Source organism: Rhamphochromis longiceps, linkage group LG12 (assembly GCF_057381845.1).
Source record: "Rhamphochromis longiceps isolate RC_006_pf linkage group LG12, R_longiceps_female_GT1.1, whole genome shotgun sequence".
Classification (NCBI taxonomy): Eukaryota; Metazoa; Chordata; class Actinopteri; order Cichliformes; family Cichlidae; genus Rhamphochromis; species Rhamphochromis longiceps.
In genome coordinates this window covers 22,555,554-22,579,317 of record NC_140568.1, presented here as the reverse complement: position 1 = coordinate 22,579,317, position 23,764 = coordinate 22,555,554, and the positions used below count along the sequence as shown (strand labels likewise).

Sequence of the window (23,764 nt, the reverse complement as noted above, 5' to 3'; positions counted from 1 at the left end):
GTAGGCAGCTGCAGAGTGGAAACTATCTGTAAAGTCTTGTTTTCTCTGTCAACACAAATCTGACAGACCTTCCACTAAAATGCAGTAGCACACTATAAAGCCATCTGTCTATCCCCGTCAATGGCTACATCCCAGCTGATATCCAACAGGGAGCTACAAATACCTTAATTCATGCAGTTTGTGACAGTAGCACTAAACAAACAGTAGATAAGTAAACCACAAATACTGAAATATTTACACAGAATAACTATACACTATGACGCATTTGATAACCAACCGCAGACTCTTAAATAGTCTGCTTGGATACTGGATGCTGGATATGTGCCAAAAATCACTTCCAGGTCTATGTATTTGTAACCACGAGTGGTCAACATGCCCTTAGCTGTAATACTAACAGTTATGGAAAACTTAAAGTATCAACAAATCTGTTTGCAGTCTGTGTCTAGACACATACACACCTGGCACTGTTGTCCAAACATAGGTATTCCCGGGGGTCAGCAGCAGTGGCATTGGTGGTCTTCACTCCTTTGTCGATGAACAGCCCTGCCTGGAAGGCATGATTACAATAAAATGCAGTAAAACCACAAGTACAAATGGAGGTTTTCTGCTATAGGGACATAAACAACTCCACTAGTGTATCTTCTGGCGTGGAACCTGATACGTGCTTAAATGTAAAGTTACAGAACGAAGGCTGTACATGTGTCTAAACATACGGATTCGTTTTCCCTGTTAAAATAAATTAAGCCTGTCTGTGTTTTTTTGTACATGGAAACCTGGCCTGTGAGTTGGTCTTGTGGTATAACCGAGGCATAGTCTTAACCTTCATGGCTCCTTCCTCTGTAAGAGAAGCTGGACAAAGAGCTTACAGTTCACCTGCCCGACTTCTGTCATTACAAAACAGAGCACCATTGTGGACCCTACTAGTGCGTGTGTGTGTGTCTCTATTCCCATTTTCTAGCAATAACTAAGTAATCAAACAGGGATTTATGTGCAATGTCATTTGGAATACAAACACTGTATTTCTCTCCTCCTTGCTAAAGCACAGAGACACAAAGAGACAGCACAGCAAGAACTTGGACTGCATAGTGCACAAAAAGCAAGACTAACAATACCTTAAAGTTGGAGTGTACACGATTGTTGTAAAAAATCCCCAAAGGTGTGAGCTCGGCCTTGGTCTCTGGCACCAGGCCATGGGAGTCACCTGTGGAAGAGCTGTGGAACACAAACCAAATCCCAGCATCCTGGAAGAGGAAGTAGAATAGAGAAACAGAAGATAACCATGACAAACTAGAGGAGTAGGAATTTCATTATCAGCACTGATATACAATCAGCTGGTGGAACATAAAAAACAATAACAATAACAACAAGTGCATCTGGGTGAGTGTCACACTATTCTCATGTTGATGACGTCCTGCAGAAAGATTAAAGTTCACAGAAACTTACTGGCTTCTTTAAGTTTGCAGTCCAAAACAAAGAAATACCCCCACTGTTAAGTAGTACACAGCATAGCCCCTGTGGACCTCCGAGCAGTTTGTACCAAAATAAAATTGAGTGATTTCTTTTCTTTCTTTTTTTTTAGCTTTTATATTTAAAGGTCTTACCGATTTATTGCTCCATCTATCAAACACTAAGGACTGTTAAATCCCCTTTTTATTGATGGATAACTTTTTATGAGCATGAAGGTCTTTAATAATATGTAAAGTTCAGGAACACCAAAGCCAGTGTAGCTTTATTTTTTTTGCTTTTTTAATAATAGTAATCTATCAATAAGGAGTAGCCGTTCTACTCTTGGTCACAGGTTTCCTTGCACTACGTGGAAAAAGTTATTTTTCTTTCATATCTCTGATATTATTACCTGAGAACCAGCTGCTGCATTACTGATGAGGTTGTTGTTGGGGTTGGCGATCCAGAATGTTGAGACTGCCCTGAAAAACAACCACAAGATTACATACACATGAGTAGACAGAGATATTAAAAAAAAAGAAGGAGTATCTCGTCAGATCATAAAATATGATTAAGAAGAAGAAGACAGACATCAAAGAAACCTGTGAGATTTCCCAAATTCCCTCAATAATCCGCCTCTCCAACATAAACGCTTCACGGGGAAAGCTCAGCCAACAGACACAGACACACACACGCTATCACGCTCTTGGAAACAGACCTTCCTGTTTCCTCACAAAGGCACTTTTCTTGGTCTTGCTATGACATGAAAACATCCCATGGAGAGGGGATGTTGTTATTGCCTGGATAAAACCACCTTGCCAATATCTCTCTCACACAGACCATCTGTCCCTTCTCAAAATACGTCTGCACCACCACACATGCTTTCTCACGGCTAATGGGTATGATTTGTTCCACTTTTAATCTAAAATGCAGGCATTGCATTTTTAAAAATGGAAATCAAATAACCCTTTATATATACCTATACCCTTTATACTCTGTTGGTATAAATAAAAACAAAGATGTTTCAATCCAATGAAAGGACATTTAAAAAAAAAACATCATAGTTAACATACAAACACGTATAAAAGATACGAAAAGTGGTTTTATCCCAGTACAAATCTATGATATCTAAGTATTGTGACTAATCAGACATGTTTTTGATGACAGAGTGGAAACGTTATGCTGATGCCGATGTGATTCCTTATATCTGTAACCACAAATGTACATCATCGTCCTGTTCTCTTACTTGCACTCTGTACTGGGCGAGGGAGTGTAGCCCTTGTAGACTTTGTCCTTGATGCTGAGGCAGAGGGTCTCATTGCGATCGGTGGGTAAAAGAGTCCCAGGTCGGGTCAGGAGGCCAAGGTTGTGGTAGAAAGTGTTGCGCTGCTCAATCCCATCCTCAAGGAAAAAACAGTGGCCCAAGGTGTCGTAGCCTATAGTGTCCTTGACCTTCCCAGAAATGGAACACAAAACAAAAATTAAGAGAAAAAAAAAACAAAACAAAAGAGCTTGGACAAGAGACTTTTAGACTACTTTGACAATAACAGCAATAGCTATGTTAAGATATAATCAAAGATACCTGTTTTGCATTAGAGCAACAAGCTCCTTCACACATTTCAAACAGGCATATAAAATCTTTTTGTGTCCATCGTCTCTGTCTTTGCAGAAGTTTTTTTTGTTGGTCGTTTTTATTTTGTTATGTTTTGCAATGTGATTCAAACTTATGTCCTGCAGAAAAGAACTGCTGTAAACCAGTTTTAACTGATCCAGGCCAGTTCCATGCAGCCCATTATATGTTCCTTTTCCTGTATAATAAAACGGAATGAAATTTAACACCCCAAAGGAGAAATACAATATGGCCAAAACGCGAGAAGTGCCTGTCTCCTTAAATAGTTAAAATTTCTGAACGATTTTCCTCTTACTGCTGAAGCTTTGGTATGTAGAGAAAAACTGTAGAAGATGGTCAACAGGAGAATACTTACAGGGTCACTTCAGTTTTTCTTGTTTACCTTCTGGTGCCAAGTCAAACAATGACATGCACCATAAATGAACTCAATTTCCTCTGTACAGTTAGGCTCAGAGCTTCAACGATGCGGACTCAAAACAAAATTAAAAACAAACCTGAACCCTTCAGTCACTGACCACATACAGACAGTGTGATTTAGCTGAGCTAAGTTAGTACCTCTGTGTATAACTACCTTTATCCAACAAGTACAGTGGTGTGAGAAGTGTTTGACCCCTTCCTGATCTCCTACTGTTTTTCATATTTATCACACTTTTGATCACAATTTTTAATATTAGACAAAGATAACCTAAGTAAAAATAAAATGCAGTTTCTAAATGTTGATTTCATTTATTAAAGGAGACAAGTTATCCAAACCTACCTGGTTCTGTGTGACAAAGTAATTGCCCTCTTTATAATCATGAATTAACTGTGACTAAGTTCAGTTTAACTAAACACGCTCAAGCATGATTACCGGCAGACCTGTTAGAACCTGTCTGACAAAATGAAACCAGTTAAAAGATCTTGAAAAGCAACACCTCTCTGGGAACTCCCAGCCCTATCTCCCCTCACCACACTCCCTGCCGGTAACTGATGCCCTCAGGGGTCGGTGTGTTGGTGGTTCTTGGTGTCCGGGGCTGGGCGCTCAGGTATGTACCAGCTCACCCCCGATGACTACTTGGGGGGGCCTGGTGCCTGTTGCCCGGTCAGGCCTCTTCCGGGGCAAAGGGGGCCCTCGGGCCTCCGGCCTCTGGGCCTGTGGCTCGGTTCACTCTGGCTCAGCTGGCTGCCGGCTGAGCCGGCGGGCACGCCACTGCAGCCCCCTCTGGCTTCTGCTCCGTGGCTACTGGGTGACTCCTCATCTGGGGCTCTCTTCAGCTCTTCCCAGGAGGGGGGCACGGATGCCCCTCCGGTGGTCCTCCTTGGGCTCTCGCACTCTGGATGTCTGGAGCCTGGATCTCCTCCATGCCTGCTTCACGCCCTGGTGGACAGGGCTATGGCTCTCTACATCCTCTAGCACAGCAGTCCCCAACCCCCGGGCCTCGGACTGGTACCGGTCCGCGAGTCGTTTGCTACCGGGCCGCGAGAGTTGAGGCTCGGGTGTGAAATGTATGGTTTTCAGTGTTATTTTGTTATTGTTTTTATCGTCAACTCTGTTTTCCTGGGACTGTTCACGTGTGTTATGAATAAATCTTCCTTTTTTCGGTACAGGTACTAGTTTTATTTTGTTGTATTTATCCGCGACACCTTAAAAGCCGGTCCGTGAAAATATTGTCGGGCATAAACCGGTCCGTGGCACAAAAACGGTTGGGCACCGCTGCTCTAGCAGGCCATTACATGGAGAAACCTTTTGAATACAAGCGCGCTGATCCACACAGGTGTGCACACGGGTGTTCACTGTTCATAGACATAAACTACACCTTTATTGGCTGCTACGTCAAAGCACATTGTGCGCTGTCGGTCCTGCTTGCTACACAACAACATTCAATATTTAGTATTTACTGCTGTTTACACTTAGCTAGATTAATGTGATGGTGTTGTGTTTGGTATGTTGCTCTGTTTCTTTTGCTTGTTTTCTCTCAACAGGTGATCCAGGAGATTTTTTTTCTCTTCTTTCTCTTTTTAAGTGCCCTTTCTCACTGTCCCTCTTCCCTTCTGTTTTTCTTTTCCTTCATCTTTCTTTCTCCCTTTCCTATCCCTCAGTCATGTCTGTCCCATCTGTAACAACTGAAAATAAAATAAAATAAAATAAATAATAGGGGTGCAACGATACTGGTATCGATATTGAACCGTTCATACAGTGCTTTCGGCTTTCGGCACATGTTGGATGTGCCATGCAATGCTCAATTACATGGGTGGGAACTAGTGTGTTAGCGCAGTTAGCTCGTTAATGTGTTGGCCTTCTAGCCCCACGCAGGGGTAGCTCGTTAACGGAGATTTGCCGTGTTGTGGCGTTAACGTCATTTCAACGAGATTAACGCTGACAGCACTAGTGGAAACACAACGAATATGACTGCACATTTACGCCGACATCATCCTAGTGCAAAGACAAGTGGAAGCAGACAAAAACAACAAGCATGCATGCTACAAACTTTACCCGAGTCATTTAGACAGCCGTTAGCACATGATTCTCCTTATGGGGACCTGATATGTTTAATATTGTGGCGAGCTCAGACAAGGAGGAGACTGAGGTGTCGTTTGGTCTTGCTTCCCGTGAGCTAGCCAGGGAGCACAGCCGTTTATTGACATCTGCAGAAGAACACTGCCGCTAGCTAACTGCTCAGCGCAGCAACCACAGCAACAACAACAACACACAGAGCGCCCTCTGACCCCGGAAGGACACACTGTCGCAGCGAGAGGGCGTCACCCGTCACTATGGCAACATAAACAAAACATAACTGTACAAACAGAACCCCGAACAGTCCTGACCCGCTACATAGCCCCCCACCTAAGGGGTCAGTCGTCCCCGACGACCCCATTGCCCCACATAAAGTCCTGCAAATGTCCAGGTGCCTTCTTTTGGCGCACCGGCCAGTCACGACCAGCGGGGGAAAAGTCATTCGGGTCAGAACATGGGGTGCCACCATCATCCCACTTCTGACACCAATGTGGCGAGCTCAGACAACGAGGAGACGGAGGTGTCGTTTGGTCTTGCTTCCCGTGAGCTAGCCAGGGAGCACAGCCGTTTATTGACATCTGCAGAAGAACACTGCCGCTAGCTAACTACTCAGCGCGGCAACCGCACAGCAACAACAACAACACACAAGGCGCCCTCTGACCCCGGAAGGACACACCGTCGTAGCGAGAGGGCGTCACCCGTCACTATGGCAACATAAACAAAACATAACTGTACAAACAGAACCCCGAACAGCCCTGACCCGCTACAATATGCTGCTAAGAATATAGCCCAGAAGAAGCGTATAGTTTTTATTTTGGAAAGAGCCATTTCTCTGTAATAAACTCTCTTTTCCAAAGATGAGTGATTCCTCAATCAGATACAGGTGTTACCGCGCCAGATCCGCGACCCCGAACCGTAGTAAGGAAACCTCTGGCAGTTACTTGAAGGTTCCGTAACTGACTCGTAGCCGGAAACAGCTTACTATACAGGTCATCTCCGCTAGCAAAAAGATCGAAGGAGGCGTAGGAAACTGCTTCACCGAACTTTATTTCTTCTCTAAGGCACGAACACCGCGTACAGTGGGCTGAAACAGTTTACTCACAGCGAGCATCGCCGACACAACTCTGGCTGTCGAGGGAGTTATTATATTCCTTTTATTTATTTTCTTTTCGTCTCTTCTGTAGCTAACCGTTACTTTTTCCCCTTCTGCGCTCTCTCTCTTCACACACACACCAGGCAGTCCCGCTACACACATCCCGAATACATTTCCCATCAGGCTTCATCCTTAAAGGGCCATGCCTGTAACACAGGGCTTGCAAAATCGCTAGCCCGACGTCCCGGGGCTAGCGATTTTTCCAGTCGTACTACCAAAATCTATCTCTGCCCTGCCCGTCGGGCTATTGTAGGAAGTAAAAATATATGTCAATGCTTTTGCATTCTTTCGGAAATGTAGCTGGGTAATTATGTCATTGGCATCGGTGAGCCACTGTCAATATGTGACATATTGAAATCGCGTTTGAATTTGCGCTTGTTTTTTGCTTTCACTTTGCAAATGTCCAGGTGCCTTCTTTTGGTGCACCGGCCAGTCACGACCGGCGGGGGAAAAGTCACTCGGGTCAGAACATGGGGTGCCACCATCATCCCACTTCTGACACCAATGTGGCGAGCTCAGACAACGAGGAGACGGAGGTGTCGTTTGGTCTTGCTTCCCGTGAGCTAGCCAGGGAGCACAGCCGTTTATTGACATCTGCAGAAGAACACTGCCGCTAGCTAACTGCTCAGGGCGGCAACCGCACAGCAACAACAACAACACACAAGGCGCCCTCTGACCCCGGAAGGACACACCGTCGCAGCGAGAGGGCGTCACCCGTCACTATGGCAACATAAACAAAACATAACTGTACAAACAGAACCCCGAACAGCCCTGACCCGCTACAATATGCTGCTGAAAATATAGCCCAGAAGAAGCGTATAGTATAGCTTTTATTTTGGAAAGGGCCATTTCTCTGTAATAAACTTTCTTTTCCAAAGATGAGTGATTCCTCAATCAGATACAGGGCTCGCAAAATCGCTAGCCCGACGTCCCGGGGCTAGCGATTTTTCCAGTCGGGCTACCAAAATCTATCTCTGCCCTGCCCGTCGGGCTATTGTAGGAAGGAAAAATATATGTCAATGCTTTTGCATTCTTTCAGAAATGTAGCTGGGTAATTATGTCATTGGCATCGGTGAGCCACCGTCAATATGTGACATATTGAAATCGCGTTTGAATTTGCGCTTGTTTTTTGCTTTCACTTTGCAATCGTGTGAACTATGTATAGAGAGCGGCATCACTGAGTGATGATAATTTGCGCACCAATTCCTCTGACATCGTCTTATCAATCGTTAGCTTACTATGCAAACATGACAAGTGAAATTTCCTGCAGCAAGCTTAAACATATGAGAGGTTGATCGCGCAGAGAATCGCTGACGGTTATGTGTGTGTGTGTAAAAGCAGCAGGATATATATTTTAGTTCTGCTGAGCCAAATAAGACAGGTCAGGGTGAAGAAGTGACAGCCAAAGAAAAGCTTACCACAAAACGGAAAAGTTATGACAAATCAGACTATAAGGCAAAAAGAAAGTGCAGCTTTATGGTTTCATGGACAAAAGAATCTCTGTGGCTGCAATATGACGAGCTAAATAACCAGGGCTGCACATAAGTGGTCCGCAGGTGCGCATTCGCTGTCAAAGAAAAAAAAAAGAAAAAAAACGCGCACAAGATATGAAGTTGCAACACATGTTTGCATACATAAGATTTTCTGGAGGAGGACAGACATTTGTTTAAAACTCTTAAAGATGTCGAAGAAGCTCCTTTAAGCAATTACTTTGGTGTTCCTCCACCTCCAAAGAAATGTCAGAAGGAGTCCGAACCACAAAAGAAGCGCGTATTCTCGGAAAAGTGGTTGCAGGAGGTGATCTGGCTTCAAACAAATGATGAACGCACAGAGATGTGGTGCGGAATGTGCCGTGAAAATCCCACTCTAGCGGACAAAAACAGTGCTTTTTATATGGACGCAAACGCGCGTTGCAACTTCTTATCTGGTGCGCGTCTTTTATTTTGACAGCGAATGCGCACCTGCGGACCACTTATGTGCACCAGTGTAAATAACATAATGTTCTGCCGGGTGTGTTGTTGGTTTTCTCTCAATTTCTGAGTCGACAAGCGCCTTTGTTACTGGGACCAGTCATTTTAAAAAAGGCCCCCAATTAGAAGCCATGAGAAATGCAAGAAATGCATTATTGCTCAGTCTGCAATATCTTTCCCAGAACAAATACCAATTGCAAATAACATACTAAAAATAAACCTGAAAAATCTGTTTATAACAGCGTACTATGTTGCAAAGAGTGAACTACCACTGGCAAAATTTAGCAGTCTTTGCAAACTTCAAAAAGCAAATGGCCTAGATCTTGGTTCCACTTGTCTCTTACCCGTGACTTCAGTGGAAATTTTAAATTCAGGATCTGACACAGACTGATTCATGTTCTACACAGTTCTTACAAGTTCATAGAAATTTCTGTTCAATTAGAACCAAGTATTTGAGTTGATGATTGTAATTTTTATACAATATTATACTTTAATGTATAATATTGTAAAGGAAACAAAACAGGAAACAAAACATCAATCAAAAAATTGCTCTCTTTTTTATTCGGACTACTTACATTTATTTTGGGCTACCAAAAACTGAAGAGTCCCTGCCCGAAGGGCTACCAGGGACTTTGAAATTTTGAGAGCCCTGAGATATATATATATTTTTTTAATTACTTTTGTTTCAGCAACATTAAATTTAAAAACTGTACTTTTGAGTTAAAATATATATTTATAATTTTAATAAATGACAAATTAAAAAGGCATGAACATTTTTTTTGTATCGAAAAAATATCGAACCGTGACACCAAAGAATCGAACCGAACCGTGAATTTTGTGTATCGTTGCACCCCTAATAAATAATAACAACAAAGGTTGATCAAATGGACCAATACAGCAAGGCTGTGATGATCCATTTGGCAAAGTAAATCCATTGGGTATCCTTGTTGGTCTTCAGACAACAATTCTGATGGCTAAAGAACCAAATGGGACAGGCAAAAAAAAAAAAAAAAAAAAAAAAAAAAAAGCAACACAACATGCCACAATCTAAAGAAACACCTAGGAAACAAAGTCACTGACATCTGTCAGTCTGGAAAGGGTTACGATGCAATATCTAAGGCTTTGGGACTCCAGTGAAACATGATGGGAACTATTATACACAAATGGAAAAAACTTTGTGAACAGTGATGAAGCATCGACAACTCATCCAGAAGATCACGAAAGAACCCAGAACAACATTAAGCTTCTACATGTCTCGCTTAAAGTCAGAGTTTATGATTCATCAATGAGAAAGAGACTGGGCAACGATGGCAGCCATGGGAGAGTTCAAGACAAAAACTGACCAAAAAGAACATGAAGGCTCATCTCACATTTACCAAAAAACATTTGATTATCCCAAAGACTTTTGGGAAAATATTCTGTGGACTGACGAGACAAAAGCTGAACTTTTTGAAGGTCTGAGTCCCGTTACATCTGGCATAAAACTAAAACAGCATTTCACATAACACCTCATACTAACAGTAAAATATGGTGGTGGTAGTGTGCTGGTCTGGGAATGTTTTGCTGCCTCGGGGCCTGGAAGACTTGCTGTGGTAAATCTAACCATGAATTCTGCTGTCTACCAAAACATCTGTTTTCATCAAAGAATCTGTTCGTGACCTCAAGCTGGAGCACACTTGGGTTCTGCAGCAGGACAATGATCCAAAACACACCAGCAACTCCACCTCTGAATGGCTTAAGAAAAAAAAAGGAGACTTTGGAGTGACCTGAATCAGACTAAGATGCTGTAGTACAAGTGTAAAAAGCAAGTTAATGTTCGAAAAACCTTAAACGTAGCTGAATTACAACAATTCTGAAAAGATAAGTGGGCCAAACACCCCCCACAGTGCTCTCAATACCAGTTATTGGAAACGCTTGATTGCAGTTGTTGCTTCTAAGGGTGGCCCAGCCAGTTATTAGGCTTAGGTTCAATCGCTTTTTCACACAGAGGCATGTAGGTTTGGAATTTTTTTCCCCTTAATAAAACATCTTAATTTAGAAACTACAATTTGTGTTTCATTTCGTAATCTAATATTTAAATGTGTTTGATGATCTGGAACATTTAATTGTGTCAAACATACAAAAACAGGAAATTAGGAAAAGGCCAAACACACCACTGTATATTAAAAACTTCTACATCTTTCTAAAGAGACTAAGATATTCTATAAGTGTGAAAGAGATGGAACAGGAAAGGTTGAGAGTGAATATAAAGGAGATGGGGAAAAAGAAAAGTGGATGCAAGCCTTTACAGTAATCAGGCGTTGGAGGATACAGTTGATGAGCTTTGTGACAAACCACCAGTTTCCCACAATATGCTGCTCATTATTAACACTATGACTCATGTATGGTTTTCTACATTCTCACATACAGTGACGTATTCAACACATTTTAAAAGGCTTTACTAACCAGCAGGCCGTTGGTGGCGTGGATGGTGAGACAGCGGGAGAAGGAGTGGTGTATGGAGAGTCCGTCCACAAAGGTGGCCTCTGCGTAGCCTCCCTTCTGGTCGACATCCCCACACATATGGAAGTGGAGGGGGTAGCGGCTTGTTCTAGCCTGCTGACCCATGTTCTTTAACTCCACGTAGGACAGATGCACTGATGAGAAGTTACTGAGAATCTGTAGGTGTTGAGGAGAGAGTACAATGAGCTCCCACCCACGACAAAAGCAAATGACGCCGGACTTGTGGTCCGCGTAACAAATGCTGGCTGACTAAAGTAATAAATTAAACCATTACAACTGTCTGCGTTCGCCAGTGACCGCACTGGGATATAAACTTTAGCCCATCTGGCACCGCGCTCTGTGAGTCGAGCCGTTTCAAAACCCCTGATGCTGGCGAGTAAGCCATGAATTACAGAAGCATAAATTAAAAGTTACGCACGCACAGAGATGCGCACAGCACATAGTCACACATGAATGCATACAAATAAAACGATACAAACAAATGTTCAGTGCTGTCTAGGAGGTCTTTTTTGTGGGTATGGCAAAATCAGCAGGATCTGGTTTCTGTTAAGAAGGTATTGGCCAACCCTTTCAGCTCACTGAAACTCAAGTACGCACAGTAAACACTGACCCTCACCCTCGCTTACATAAACACACACACACGAACTAATTGTTTCAACAGTAGATTCCACTCCACAGAGTCAACCTGACTTAAAATTAGAGATGGACCGATCCGATATTACGTATCGGTATCGGTCCGATACTGACCTAAATTACTGGATCGGATATCGGAGAAAAATAAAAAATGTAATCCGATCCATTAAATATCACGAAAGCACCTCGCAAAACTTGCAACACGCCATAACTCACCTCAGAACGTTAGCAGTCGAAGCAGTATGCATCACGTGATAGAGCAGCTGTGGCATGCCGGACCTGTCGGTGGTCTGGATAGCATGTGGAGCTTCGCTAGCAACCTGGCATTTCATCTCCGACAAAGTTATCCCCGAGAGAAGTAAAGCAAGTGTGTAAGTCCATCTCTGAATGTTTGTAAAGCATTCCCACGTTAAGCTTAACAAGCGACTGCCTCTCGCTCTCCGGCTGCTACTTCAATCATGAAACTGCTTAAATGATCAGCTGATCGGCTTTTCTGTCGCGAGTCTGTCTCTCTTGTTTGTTTTTGGCCCACTTTGCACCAGAAAGAGGAAACCAGCGGCTGAACAACAGCAGCACGTTTAAGCTTGATAAGCTGTTGTTAGAATTTATTTAATATTTCTTTCTACACCAGGATCTTTTTCTACGTAGCTGACGCTGGTAACTGTGCAGGGGCGGATCTAGCAAAGTTTAGCCAGGGGGGCCGATAGGGCATGAACAGGGAAAAGGGGGCACAAAGACATACTTTTCTTTCTTATTCTCATTTAAAATGTCGAGCTTTTAATAAATAATTATCTGACACCCAAAGTTTTAATTTGATGTAAAATGAATAGAAGTCAATTACTGTATATAGTGACTATTAAGTCTAATATATACCCTAGTAAGCTATAGTACTTTTTACTTTGGGAAGGTACCATCTGTGCAGTCTGCAATTTTGTTGAAGAAAGATGTTGAATCTATTTAATATTTCTTGAAAAATAATTGATTTCTGTGCATTTTTTTTCACACTGCATCAAATTAAGGTTGATTACGTCGATTAAGCATCATGAGGTGGCGCGTGAGGGGTGGTTCCTTATTTTTTATTTATTTATTTTTGTTGTTGCTGGGAGTTGGAACCCTATTAGTTAGGTTGCTTAATATTTACGCTAAGTACTCTTTAAAATACCAGAATAGGGAGGATGGTGTAGGTCTAAGTTTATTAGATTGATCAGTATTGCTGAACTATGAAATATTTTTTTTGTATACAGGTATAACAGAATAGCTTTAGTGTAGTTGTTGTTTTAAACTTGAGTATGAACTTGCAGACTTGCAAAATGCAGCAAGATATTTTAAAAAACAGTTTTGTTGATTAAAAAACACTATATCGGATTCATATCGGTATCGGCAGATATCCAAATTTATGATATCGGTATCGGTATCGGACATAAAAAAGTGGTATCGTGCCATCTCTACTTAAAATAAGAGAAAGGGCAACTCACTGGACAGATAAATTGAAACATGAAACGCATGGTGCTGAACTGTGCTAAACTCGATTTGGCAGACATGACAGATGGCTTTTTGCCGGCATGGAAGGCCTAATTACAAAGAAAACGCTGACTTTTCAGCTTCATGTGTCCGTCTGGTGTACTTTGAGGTTACAGTTAGAAAGCTGTTAACATGGAAACAAAGTCTTTTGTTTAGCACATGGGGGGCAAATTACATAGACTCTGAGGAATGTTTACGTCCATTTGCCACCAATTTGAATGAAATCATACAAAATTACAGTGAGCTCACCGACTACACTGGGACCCATGCTAGACAGCAGAGATAAATCTACATGTTTAATCCTCATGTGCCTGCTGCATTTGCAGTTTGTGCTGAGCCTTCTGAAGAAGAGTCTGAAGAAGAGTCTTTCATATAGATTCAAACAGAAACTGTGATGGTAAACAACACCTCTCACATAGGCCAGTACACAAATGTAGAATGTATGCACCGTTCATCTTCACAGTGAGGAAACTGTCAAACAGACTCTGAATAGCAACCTTTAACAGGAAAGAACAGTCATGCCACCTCATGCAGAAAGATCGGCACAAAGTAAATGTGCAATAAATTTACACACAGTCTTGTTTTCATATCTCTGTGGGGACATCTAATTGACATAAAGCTTTTTCTAGCCGCTTACCCTAACCATCAAAAATGAATGCCTAATCCTAACCATAATCAAAACCTAATTGTAACCCTGACACTAAAACCACATTTTGAGTCTCAAAAATGCCTTCAAACTCATGTCAACAGGCATTTTATCCCCACTGTTGGTCCCCACAAATATAGTATCATTCCAATTTTTGGTCCTCTTAAAGATATCTAAACATGGTACACATGCATACCTTGATGTGGCCTCCAAAGGTGTCATGGTTGTAGAACTGACACATGTTGTCTCCGTAGCAGGAGTTTTCCATTTCTCCATAAATGAGAATGTTTCTGGATAGGAGACCCACTTCGGCACGCATGTCGATGCCATCTATGATCTCTCCGGTATGGTTATACTGAGGCTTCCCTGAGCAGCACAGACAGATAAAACTAGAGGTCAAAATACTACAACAAGGAGAAATTCTTAAAACTCTTAAAGAAAAATATGTACAGAAACCATGAAACGGGTGCAAGTTGTTACTTTGTGTGAAAGCAAATTAGAAGTATGGCGACAGAAACATTTAATTAAACATCACAGCAACACGATTTGGTTTCTGAGGCGGGACAAGTCATACTAAAACACTACAATAACGGCTTGCTTGTGTTTAGATGATGCATCACCTAGCACCCTTTCAACTGTAAACCACATTTAGCGCGTATGGCAGCTCCCGCTCAAACATTAACTAACCACACCCCAAAGAGTACCCACCAAACCAACACACATGTAAAAGCAAAAGTAATCAAACACGTATGAAACATCATTCATCAACACACAAAATACTCTCTGCCACAGATGGTATGTGGCAGCTCAGGCCTTCAACCGTTCAGCCTTTCCTGGTAACAGAAACACTAAATTCAGCCCACACACACACACACACACATAATAACACACCCTTCTCTCCAGGAAGGGAGTTGACAACAGAGGAATGAGATCAGGAAACATGTCTGATAAAAAGATGGACAAACTGCGAAACTGTCAGTGTAGTTTATTAACGTAACAATAGAAAACAGGAGGAGGTGAAGAAGGGGTGATGCATCCAAATCCATAAACCGCCCCGTGGTTATAATAAGATGGCCCTGCTTTTAAAAGAAATAAGCTGACAGTCTCTCCTTAGCATTTTCCAATAATCTTACGTCACCATAACAGCTGAAAAGGAAATGAGATCCCGCCGGACCGAAGGATTAATGGCCCTACGTCTACTAATCACATTTATTAACTACAAAGGAGCATAAGTGATTTTTTACTAGTCTTCACACAGGTTTTGTAAAAATGAAATGTTTCTCTACATCAGTTCCTATTTGTACTGTTTGTGACAGTAGCTCCCAAACACCAAGAAATAACCCCTCAGGGCAAATACTGACACAGCTGAAGAAACCAATGGCCGTCTCTCTCTCTCTCTCTCTCTCACCTTGTATCTTGACCTGTCGGCTGTTACAGTGAGGGCAGGGCAGCAGGGTAAACTCTTCAGCCTGGTGCATTGAGTAGTCCGTGCTAGCAACTACAATGCGATCCCCTGGTAGCCATGTCTGTTGCACTTCATCCTGCAGGTTTAGCACCACCTGGTCCACAGCATCCACCTGGAAGCCTGCAGTAGGGACACCTGAGGGGTACAGAAGAATATTGGATTTTAAATGAAACAAAAGGTCCAGCACAGCACGACAGAGGGAGGAAGGCTAACGCTTTGTAGTCTTCTGTAATTAAAGAAAACATTGATTTGACTTCTAGCACAAGATTGTTGACATAAAGGCTTTCCACTAGAAGAAAAAAATGTAATCTATAAAGATAACTATTGAAGGGAGTAAAAAAGTGACGGCTCCCTGTTAAGGGCGGGCCGTGAGTTTGTGGCATTCCCAAAAAGTCTTTTTAAAATAAAAGCCATTTAGAGTGTCACACATTGATTCATTACCATCTTATTTTGAAATAAATAAATAACCAAGGACCAGACTGCAGTGACCTCACAGCTCATTATGGCAACAAGTACAAATACCCCAGCTAACTAGAGCTCATGTTCTAATTGCTAGTTAGCCAACATTAGCCTGGTCACAGCAGGGTAAATGTGTTCTTTAGCAGGTATTTCTTTGATGTTTCTGCCTTATTTTCCCACTGGGCATGGTTTTCAGAGTATGGCACGTTGCACTTTACTTAAGAATTAAAAAAGGTCATGGTAGAAAGCAAAGGTCAGAGAAAATAATAATAAATTGAATTGCCATGCACGCATCTCTATAAAACTGTGTTCTGAAAAAATTCATTTCCACTGAGCACTAATTCAGACTTAAGCTTCTCAAAAGTTCACGAGAAAGCAAGAATTAATTAGGAATAAATAGTTGAGATTCGTTTTGGATTTCGTTATTTCTTACCAGTCTTCCACTCGCTATAGGCAGTGACCGAGAAACCCACTCCATTAACAGTGGTGAAGTTCCGTCTTGCCAGAGCTCTTCCTCCTGTGTCATGGTTTTCGTGTTCCCTAACATCCTCCGAGCATGATGCATTTCCACCGCCTATCACAGAAACCAAAGCCCACGCCTGCCTGGAAAGACCGAAGGAGTTAAAAGGAAGGTCGCAGAGAAAATGGAAAAGAAGAGGAAGTCATGAGTTTCACATTATTTTCGAAGAAATCATAATTTAAAAAATAAATAAATAAATTAAAAAAAAAAAAAAAAAAAAAAAAAAAAGAGCTTAAAGCCTAGCTGCAACTAATAATCGACACCCATTACTGGTTCATTATCACATAACTACTTCTAATAATGTTACCTGTGCATATTTGCTTAGTCAGTGATGGTGTTTTAGACCCTGTACTTTAACCACATTCTTACAGACTGACATAAAACCACGTGTATTGAGTGATAAATGTAGCTGTAGCTATTTCCACAGACAATGCAAATTGCAGACACTGTGCTCATTGACAAAAGCAAATGTCTGAGATAAGCATGAAGCAGGAGAGTGGGTCAAAAGCAAGAAAGTGAATATCAGAGAATGTCAAAATACATTTAAGCGAAAAAGTAGAAAACCAGCGGATATCACACAAGTCAGGGGATTATTGAAATAATTAAGGGAAAATTTAGGAAGGGATGGGTGGATGTGTTAAAGCTATATTTGTTTTAACTTTTGTTCCAGGTCCTCCCTATCCAAGATGCCAAGAAAGCTTATTTTAAATGAGATTACAATGATTCAATAAGGAGAGGCTGGAATCATTTGAGCAAAGCAGCTCGAGGGTGTGGATGGCGTATAACACTGGCTGGGCTTTTGAGGGTGTGCGATCTAAAATAAGACAGCACAGTATGAGACATACAGTCTTGGATATTGCGAATATCATGCCCTTAGCTTCTCAAGAATGGCTTCCTGCTTTTCTCTTTTTTCCCCCCTCATGAATACCAAAAACATTTCATGGCAGCTGCTCTAGTCTACTTATAAACTTTCAAGATTTTATCAGGCTGACCAATACGCCTTTCAAACACAATTTACCATTCATGCAACCCGTGGAACTGTATCTGGGTCGGCAGTTGTCCATCCAGACTCAATCAAAGTGATCTTGTTTCCACCGAGCAGTTGCTTGGCTCATTGCACGCGGTAAACAAACCCAGAGTCAACTCTATACTTAACCTCTTCAGCTCCATTTTATCTGGAAGTAAAGGGAATCTACAGCCAATCCTGCCACTCATGTCATATCTGAAGATGACATGATAAAAGATGATTCAAGTGCGTTAATAATGCCAGTGTTTACCTGGGGGGAAAAAACCCAACATATCTTAATATAAACAGCAGTTTGTACTCCAATTCACCAAAGACCCTCTATCTGTTTAAAATAATTCATCTTGCTGGCATAATCACAGTCTTCTACAAAGGTGTCTTTTTGTAGATGTGAGTCACTGTGACATGGAACAGCACATCTCAGTGATACACAAACAGGATCCATCTGGGGCATCCACTCTTGTCTTTCATTAGAGCCACAGCGTGTGACTTTCTGCAAACTGACCTGCTGCTGCCTGTGTGCATGTTTGCTCAGTAAATCAGAGCTGAGTCAGATGGTTAAAGACGCAACAAAGGGAGGGAAAAAAAAAAAAAAGGATCCTTTTTTTATTATTATTTTCGTCATACCCTTGATTTGGTAATCAACCTTTGACAACATCATTGTTTAACTGGAACTGCTAATGTGTGGGGGCCAGAGGTGAACTCACTATAGACCACTATGAATGCGTGTTTCTCGTGTTTGAGTACTGTCCTGAGACACTGTGGTTAAAAGACAGAGGGGTCACATGCAAGAAGCAGCGGCTAACAGATTTGTGCATCGCTGTAAGGAAGGATGGGCGGACCCACCGAAATAAACCTGTGGAAATTAAATCAAATATAAGCTGGAGGTCACAAGATATGCACGCTGGTAAAGCACTGACGCAAATGACAATAAACTGCTGAGAAAATCTGCAACACCACTCCCTCCTCCATCTCCACGAGAAGGCATTCATTATAATGCTTAATCCTGTAACCCATCTCTCACAGCCACAGCAAAATAAACAAACAAAGCAAAAAACACTTTGTGACTTGTGTGATTTCAGTACATGATAAACTGTAGTCTGAAGCTATAAAAACCAACAGTAAGAGGATTAGAAGAAACAGTCTTAACGCACAAACCTAACTTCCAACAACCACTTCATGCGCTCTATAGTCTGATCCTGCCGCGCCACTCTAGATTTGAGGGAAACCGCTTCAAAAGTCAAGTCCTGAGCCACATGCTCCAGTGTGGTGGCATTAAGGTTATGGGCAGCCACGAACTCAGTCTAATCCTGTCTTTTTGTTAGCTTTATAAGGCATCACCTCATGTGACCACGACTGGACCTGGTTCTTCTGAAGGGCAAAAAAAAATAAAATCTCCTTAGTTGCCACATTTTTGTACAAATCCTGGAAAACACTGTGCATGACCCGGTTATCCTGTACATGTTTCCTTTTTCTGGTGAAGCAGTGACACAAAGGAAACAGGAACTACGACTGATTCAAAGGAACATCCTAAATGAACAGAAAGCCAAGTAAAAAAAAAGAAAAAAAAAAGGCATTTTTCCAGGGATGCTGGATGTGAGACAAAAAGCTTGAGGAAAGTATTGATGCGTCAAAGGTGACTGGGTTTAGTTTAACTGGTGACCACAAACACAGATGATTCACAGCTTTGCCGGCAGCGTTCACCTGTACTGGAGATCCAGAACAAATCTGCTGCCGAGTTTCTCTTTGATGACCTCCCTGGTTTCTGGCCCAAGATTTCTCTCGGCAGAGTCTCCCACGGCGAGAGTGACAATTCGGCCCACCGGAAGGGAGCGAAGCAGCTGGGCGAGCCGCTGGCTGTCGTTGCGGGAATCGTACGTGTCGTAGCGTTCTGAGAACAGCAGAGCGGCCGTGTCCGGGTCCACCACGCGCAGGTGGATGCCTCGGCTGAAGTTTCGCTGGAAGGCATAACCCCCCGTGGCCACCCCAGACGCCGGGATGCTTCTGGTTAACAGAGACCAGGAAACTCTCTCAGTCCCGTGTACCTCCAGAGTTCCACCGGCTTTCACGCCAATGAACTTGCGGCCAAATGCGGGGACCTCGGAGACAGCCTCGCTGTCGGAACGGCCCATGAGGGCAATGATAGCATGGGAACGGTAGCGACATTTCGGCGAACCGATGTGAAGGGCGCCACCTTCTTCTATGAGGATGTGATGTGTTCTCAATGTTATGTTTTTGGAGCCGTCATGGCTGTCTGCAAAAACTACCCGACCTGTGAGAAGTCAAAGAAAACACGTTTAGTTCATTCTTGCTGTATGTTCCATCCAAAAGTTCATAAACTGAGCTTTAATAATAACAACTGGGTTACTGTGACTCAATCTGTGTTACATCTCTAAAAGCTACTTTACAAAAGTCAGACACCTTGTGATGTGCCTACCTCCTGATTGGATGGTAAGTGAGCGTAAGGTAGCAGAAGCATCCAGTCTAAACAAATCTCCTCTCCTGACAATGACAGCCCGCTGGGGTTGGTGACCTGGATTCCAGTTACTGAGAGATGGGTTGTGATCTGGGCAATTCTCTGTAAATATGAACAGAAAGATGTACACAAAGATGTTTAAAAGTCATACAGAAATGGTTAAGAAGCCTGGAAATTCATAATAAATAATCACCATCTAACTCAGGACCACTACTGAGGCTAAGGACAAGGATAAGAGTGAGGAAGAAAGCCCCCAGCGACACTCCACAGCAGATCAGAGTCTTCTTTCTTAGCTTTTGCTGGAGCCTCTGCGCATCCTCCCTACGCTGGTTCTCTTCTGACAAGGTGACCCTTGTTTGTCGCCCCAGCGGCGGGCCATGAGGTTTTATCGGTGGAGGCGGAGGCGTTTTGGCATGTGGCATCGAGCGGACTGGAGCCACTCGTCCGGGGACATAACCCGGGCACCTCTGGCTGCCCTGAGGTGGAGGCACAAAGACCGGGAACCTGCTGGGGCCATCACTAGTCGGCATGGTATACGTGTCTGCTACCTGAAAGACAATCGATGAGAAAGAGGGCAGAAGAAGAATAAGTGGCAAGGACTGTACACAAAGCATCAATAATTTTGTTTCAAATGAGCTTTTACTTATGGTTGGTTTACAGAAAATCTTGAAAAAGAAAGATTTTCTGCTGTCAGTCACAACCAACTTTGGAAAAGGTCATATACAAAATCAAGTTTGTTGTTTTAAAGTTTGGTTTGTATTTTAATATACAGACTGTTCAGCTGGAAGTACAAAGGTACCATCAGGCAGGCTTGGTGTTTAAGGATGAAACTAGGAGAAACTTAAAAAGAGGTCAAAGTGAAGGAAGACAATAAAAGCGTGTAAAAACAATAGGAGGTAAGAAATAAAACAGGCTGATTCTAGGGAAACGGGCAATAACCCACAAAGCATCTCACTCCAGGACCCCCAGGTAAAGATCTTCAGAGTGGCACTCAAAGGCACTATTAATCTACTCCTCCAGACAAGTTTGGCTTGAACCAGCGTGATATGGGCTGCTCATGTCCACAGTAACGAAGGAGGTCGTGAATAATGGATCACCGCATTCTTCAGACTATGTTAACACAGCCAACAGATGGCACCAATTACAGTAGGAAGGAGGAGAGCGCTCTAGTCCCAGTCAGTCTGTGCTCGGGAGAAAGTAGCACAAAGCGAACCGAAGACATGGACGCTCAGTCGTCTCTCACTCAAGAGGACGTTAAATCAAAAGTATTTTTCCTGCGTCAAGGAAATTCTGTGAAACTCCAAAGACAAGTTATCAGGAACCTAAAGGAAAACAATCACCAACATTGTGATGAATTTTTAACTCGCTTTATTAATTGGGGTTTATTTACTCAAAAAGAAATGTGTTTAGATCCTCAACTCCTGTTTTGGTGCCTTTACTGTATGAGGACCAATCATGCTTACTCGCTTAGTCATTCCCCCGAAGCGTTACTGTGCGCCAGGAAAAACTCTGACTGGCTTTGAACAAATTTTCCTGGAGACTTGCTTTCATCTTATAGCCTTAAACCAAGCATTTATGCACAAAAGTGCACAACATGAAGCGACGAGGACACTCCCTGTTGTTCTGTAAAAAGACCTGACCCATGTCCCACAATACAGTGGGTCATGGGCGTAACTAAAGTACACACAAACATGCAGAGAGAAATATGTGGGCACACCTGCACGCACAAACACGCAGGGGTAGAGGACATGAGTGTGCAGAAAAAAGGCTTCTATACCACTTTTTGTAAACAGAAGTGCTCACTGTAATAACATCGCTGCTTGCCCTTTCTAGATTTTTTTTAAACAATAATGTCAACAAGTGCACATTTTCTTAGAGAAATTAGTGATTGTGATCATGGGTCTCTTTTATATTGAGCCAAATCAAATACACCCCAAAAATGATGATTTTAGTGTTTTAAATCTATCAGTGCTTCACACCAGTGCCAAGCCACAAACACACAAAATGACCACTGTCTTGACAGGCCATCTTGTCATCATTTTAGACCAGAGAGCAACAATAAACCTCTTCTACGCATAAACAAAGCCATGTAGGAACAATCAAGGACTGTTCAGACAAAAGCTCAGTCATTCATCTAAGCTTTAAAATAAACTGGGCAGAACAGCAGGTGGTTCGCCCACTTCAACTTGAAGTATCCCATTACAATACCATTCCCCACCTAAACATAAGATGGGGAATGAGTCTTCAGAAGCAGATCTCTGGCTATGTTTTTACTCCAAATTCCAGACTTATTCTGTTCCTGGAAGTTAAGCCGATCACAAGCCTGCAGACCTCATGTCTTCACTACTGACTCGTTCTCATATCAGCCGGAGTCTGCAGCTACCGAATATCAAACAGATGTGCGAGGAAGCATTTGGGCCACACCATCACGCATTCCTCGGCTGTAAAATCACCCTTTACTGTAGGGTTACTAACACTGACGCCATGTGTTCACTTACAACTGTACAGAGGGAGTAACAACAGCGCTCACAACCACGCGTCCACACTTGTTCTGTGTGCGGACCTCGCTGTGTAACACTGAGGTTAATGAGGATGTGTTCAATGAAGGATTTCACTATTTCTGGACTTTAATTTTGGCCACCTTCTTTTAAACGTGCACTTCCAAATGGCGTGTTACCGAGTTTCCACAGCAAAAGAGGAACCCGAGAATAAGAAGCATGAAATAAAGAAGTGAGAAAAGCTGGGAAAGTATTCATTATTTACAGCTTTTCTTCTGTTTCGCCGTTATAGTAGCTGGTGAATGGGACACGTAGCAGCACGCTTTGAGAAACTTTTAAACAATAGCTTAAGAGTCAATTATGACTTTTGTCGTTCACTTATAATAAGCCTAGTGCCCCTTTTCTAGAAAGCAAGCTTTGCCTCAGAGGTTCACAAGGTTAAATTCTTCTCTTTCCCCCCTAATGGTTGACGGACGGACACAGGCACAATGTAAAAGCGGCTGGCCAGGCGGACGGTGGGGTCTTACCGTTGGAGGGACTGTCCTATCCTCTCCTGGCTCTGTCCATTCGCTCTCTTCCGAGCCCTGAAAACGTTGCCCTAGCGGTGGTGAGACAATCAGATAAGTTCTCACCCTGACAACTCTGCACCTTGGTGTCCCTTCTTATATACCCTTTGTTCACATGGTGGTTCTTTTTCTGCTGATAGGCTGTCTTTCTCCCCGCGATCAGCCTCCGGTCCCACAGAGAGCGAAGCAGGCGCGGCTTTCAACCGAGGAAGACGCGATGCGTTCAAAGGCTGTCGAAAAGATTGTAACAATAATACCCACGAGAACGGCCTCCCTGGGCTGAAATAAGAAACCGTGGATAGTGGAAATAACGTTGCAACTCAGCTGTTATTATTGTTTTATGAAGGAAGAACATAGGTTCACTTTCCAAGGCCCGTTAAACAGCAGTCGCTGCATATTATGGCCGCATCGAAATACCAAATCACTTTATACTAATTTTCGACTGGATTTTGCAACACGAATTTACACGTGAAAATTATTGTCTCTCCGAGGAGTCACTGAAGGGTACACCAGAAGGTGTATTCAGAGGAGGGGCTTTAAAACCTCGGACACAACGCCACCCTCTGGTGAGGATGGAGATATACTTTTTTTGCCCAATCTCCATGCTTGGCAGACAGGAGGAAAACAAAGAACAAAATGTAGAGGTTTAATATTTCAGCGTTCATAAATTGGAAATTCCGATGTGATAACCAGTTTATAAAAAACAAAAGTTGGACAAAATATGATTCCTATATCTTTGGCCATGATATTTTCACTTCCAGACT

At 42.6% G+C, this 23,764-nt stretch overlaps 1 protein-coding gene across 2 annotated transcripts in view; it reads right to left on the bottom strand.

Annotated features, from left to right (window-relative positions):
• cemip2 (cell migration inducing hyaluronidase 2) overlaps nt 1-23,211 on the bottom strand; it is a 32,969-nt gene extending 9,758 nt beyond the window's left edge. For both annotated transcript variants that reach the window (XM_085425209.1, XM_085425210.1), the window contains exons 1-12: nt 22,962-23,211; nt 20,130-20,484; nt 19,898-20,038; nt 19,165-19,732; nt 16,350-16,519; nt 15,401-15,592; nt 14,189-14,358; nt 11,136-11,348; nt 2,690-2,895; nt 1,856-1,925; nt 1,113-1,241; nt 459-547 (exon numbers count right to left, since the gene is read on the bottom strand). In XM_085425209.1, coding sequence (XP_085281335.1) covers nt 459-547; nt 1,113-1,241; nt 1,856-1,925; nt 2,690-2,895; nt 11,136-11,348; nt 14,189-14,358; nt 15,401-15,592; nt 16,350-16,519; nt 19,165-19,732; nt 19,898-20,038; nt 20,130-20,466 — 2,285 coding nt within the window. In that variant the 5' untranslated portion in view covers nt 20,467-20,484; nt 22,962-23,211. The remainder of the gene's footprint in view (nt 1-458; nt 548-1,112; nt 1,242-1,855; nt 1,926-2,689; nt 2,896-11,135; nt 11,349-14,188; nt 14,359-15,400; nt 15,593-16,349; nt 16,520-19,164; nt 19,733-19,897; nt 20,039-20,129; nt 20,485-22,961) is intronic.
• Between the last annotated feature and the right edge of the window lie 553 nt (nt 23,212-23,764).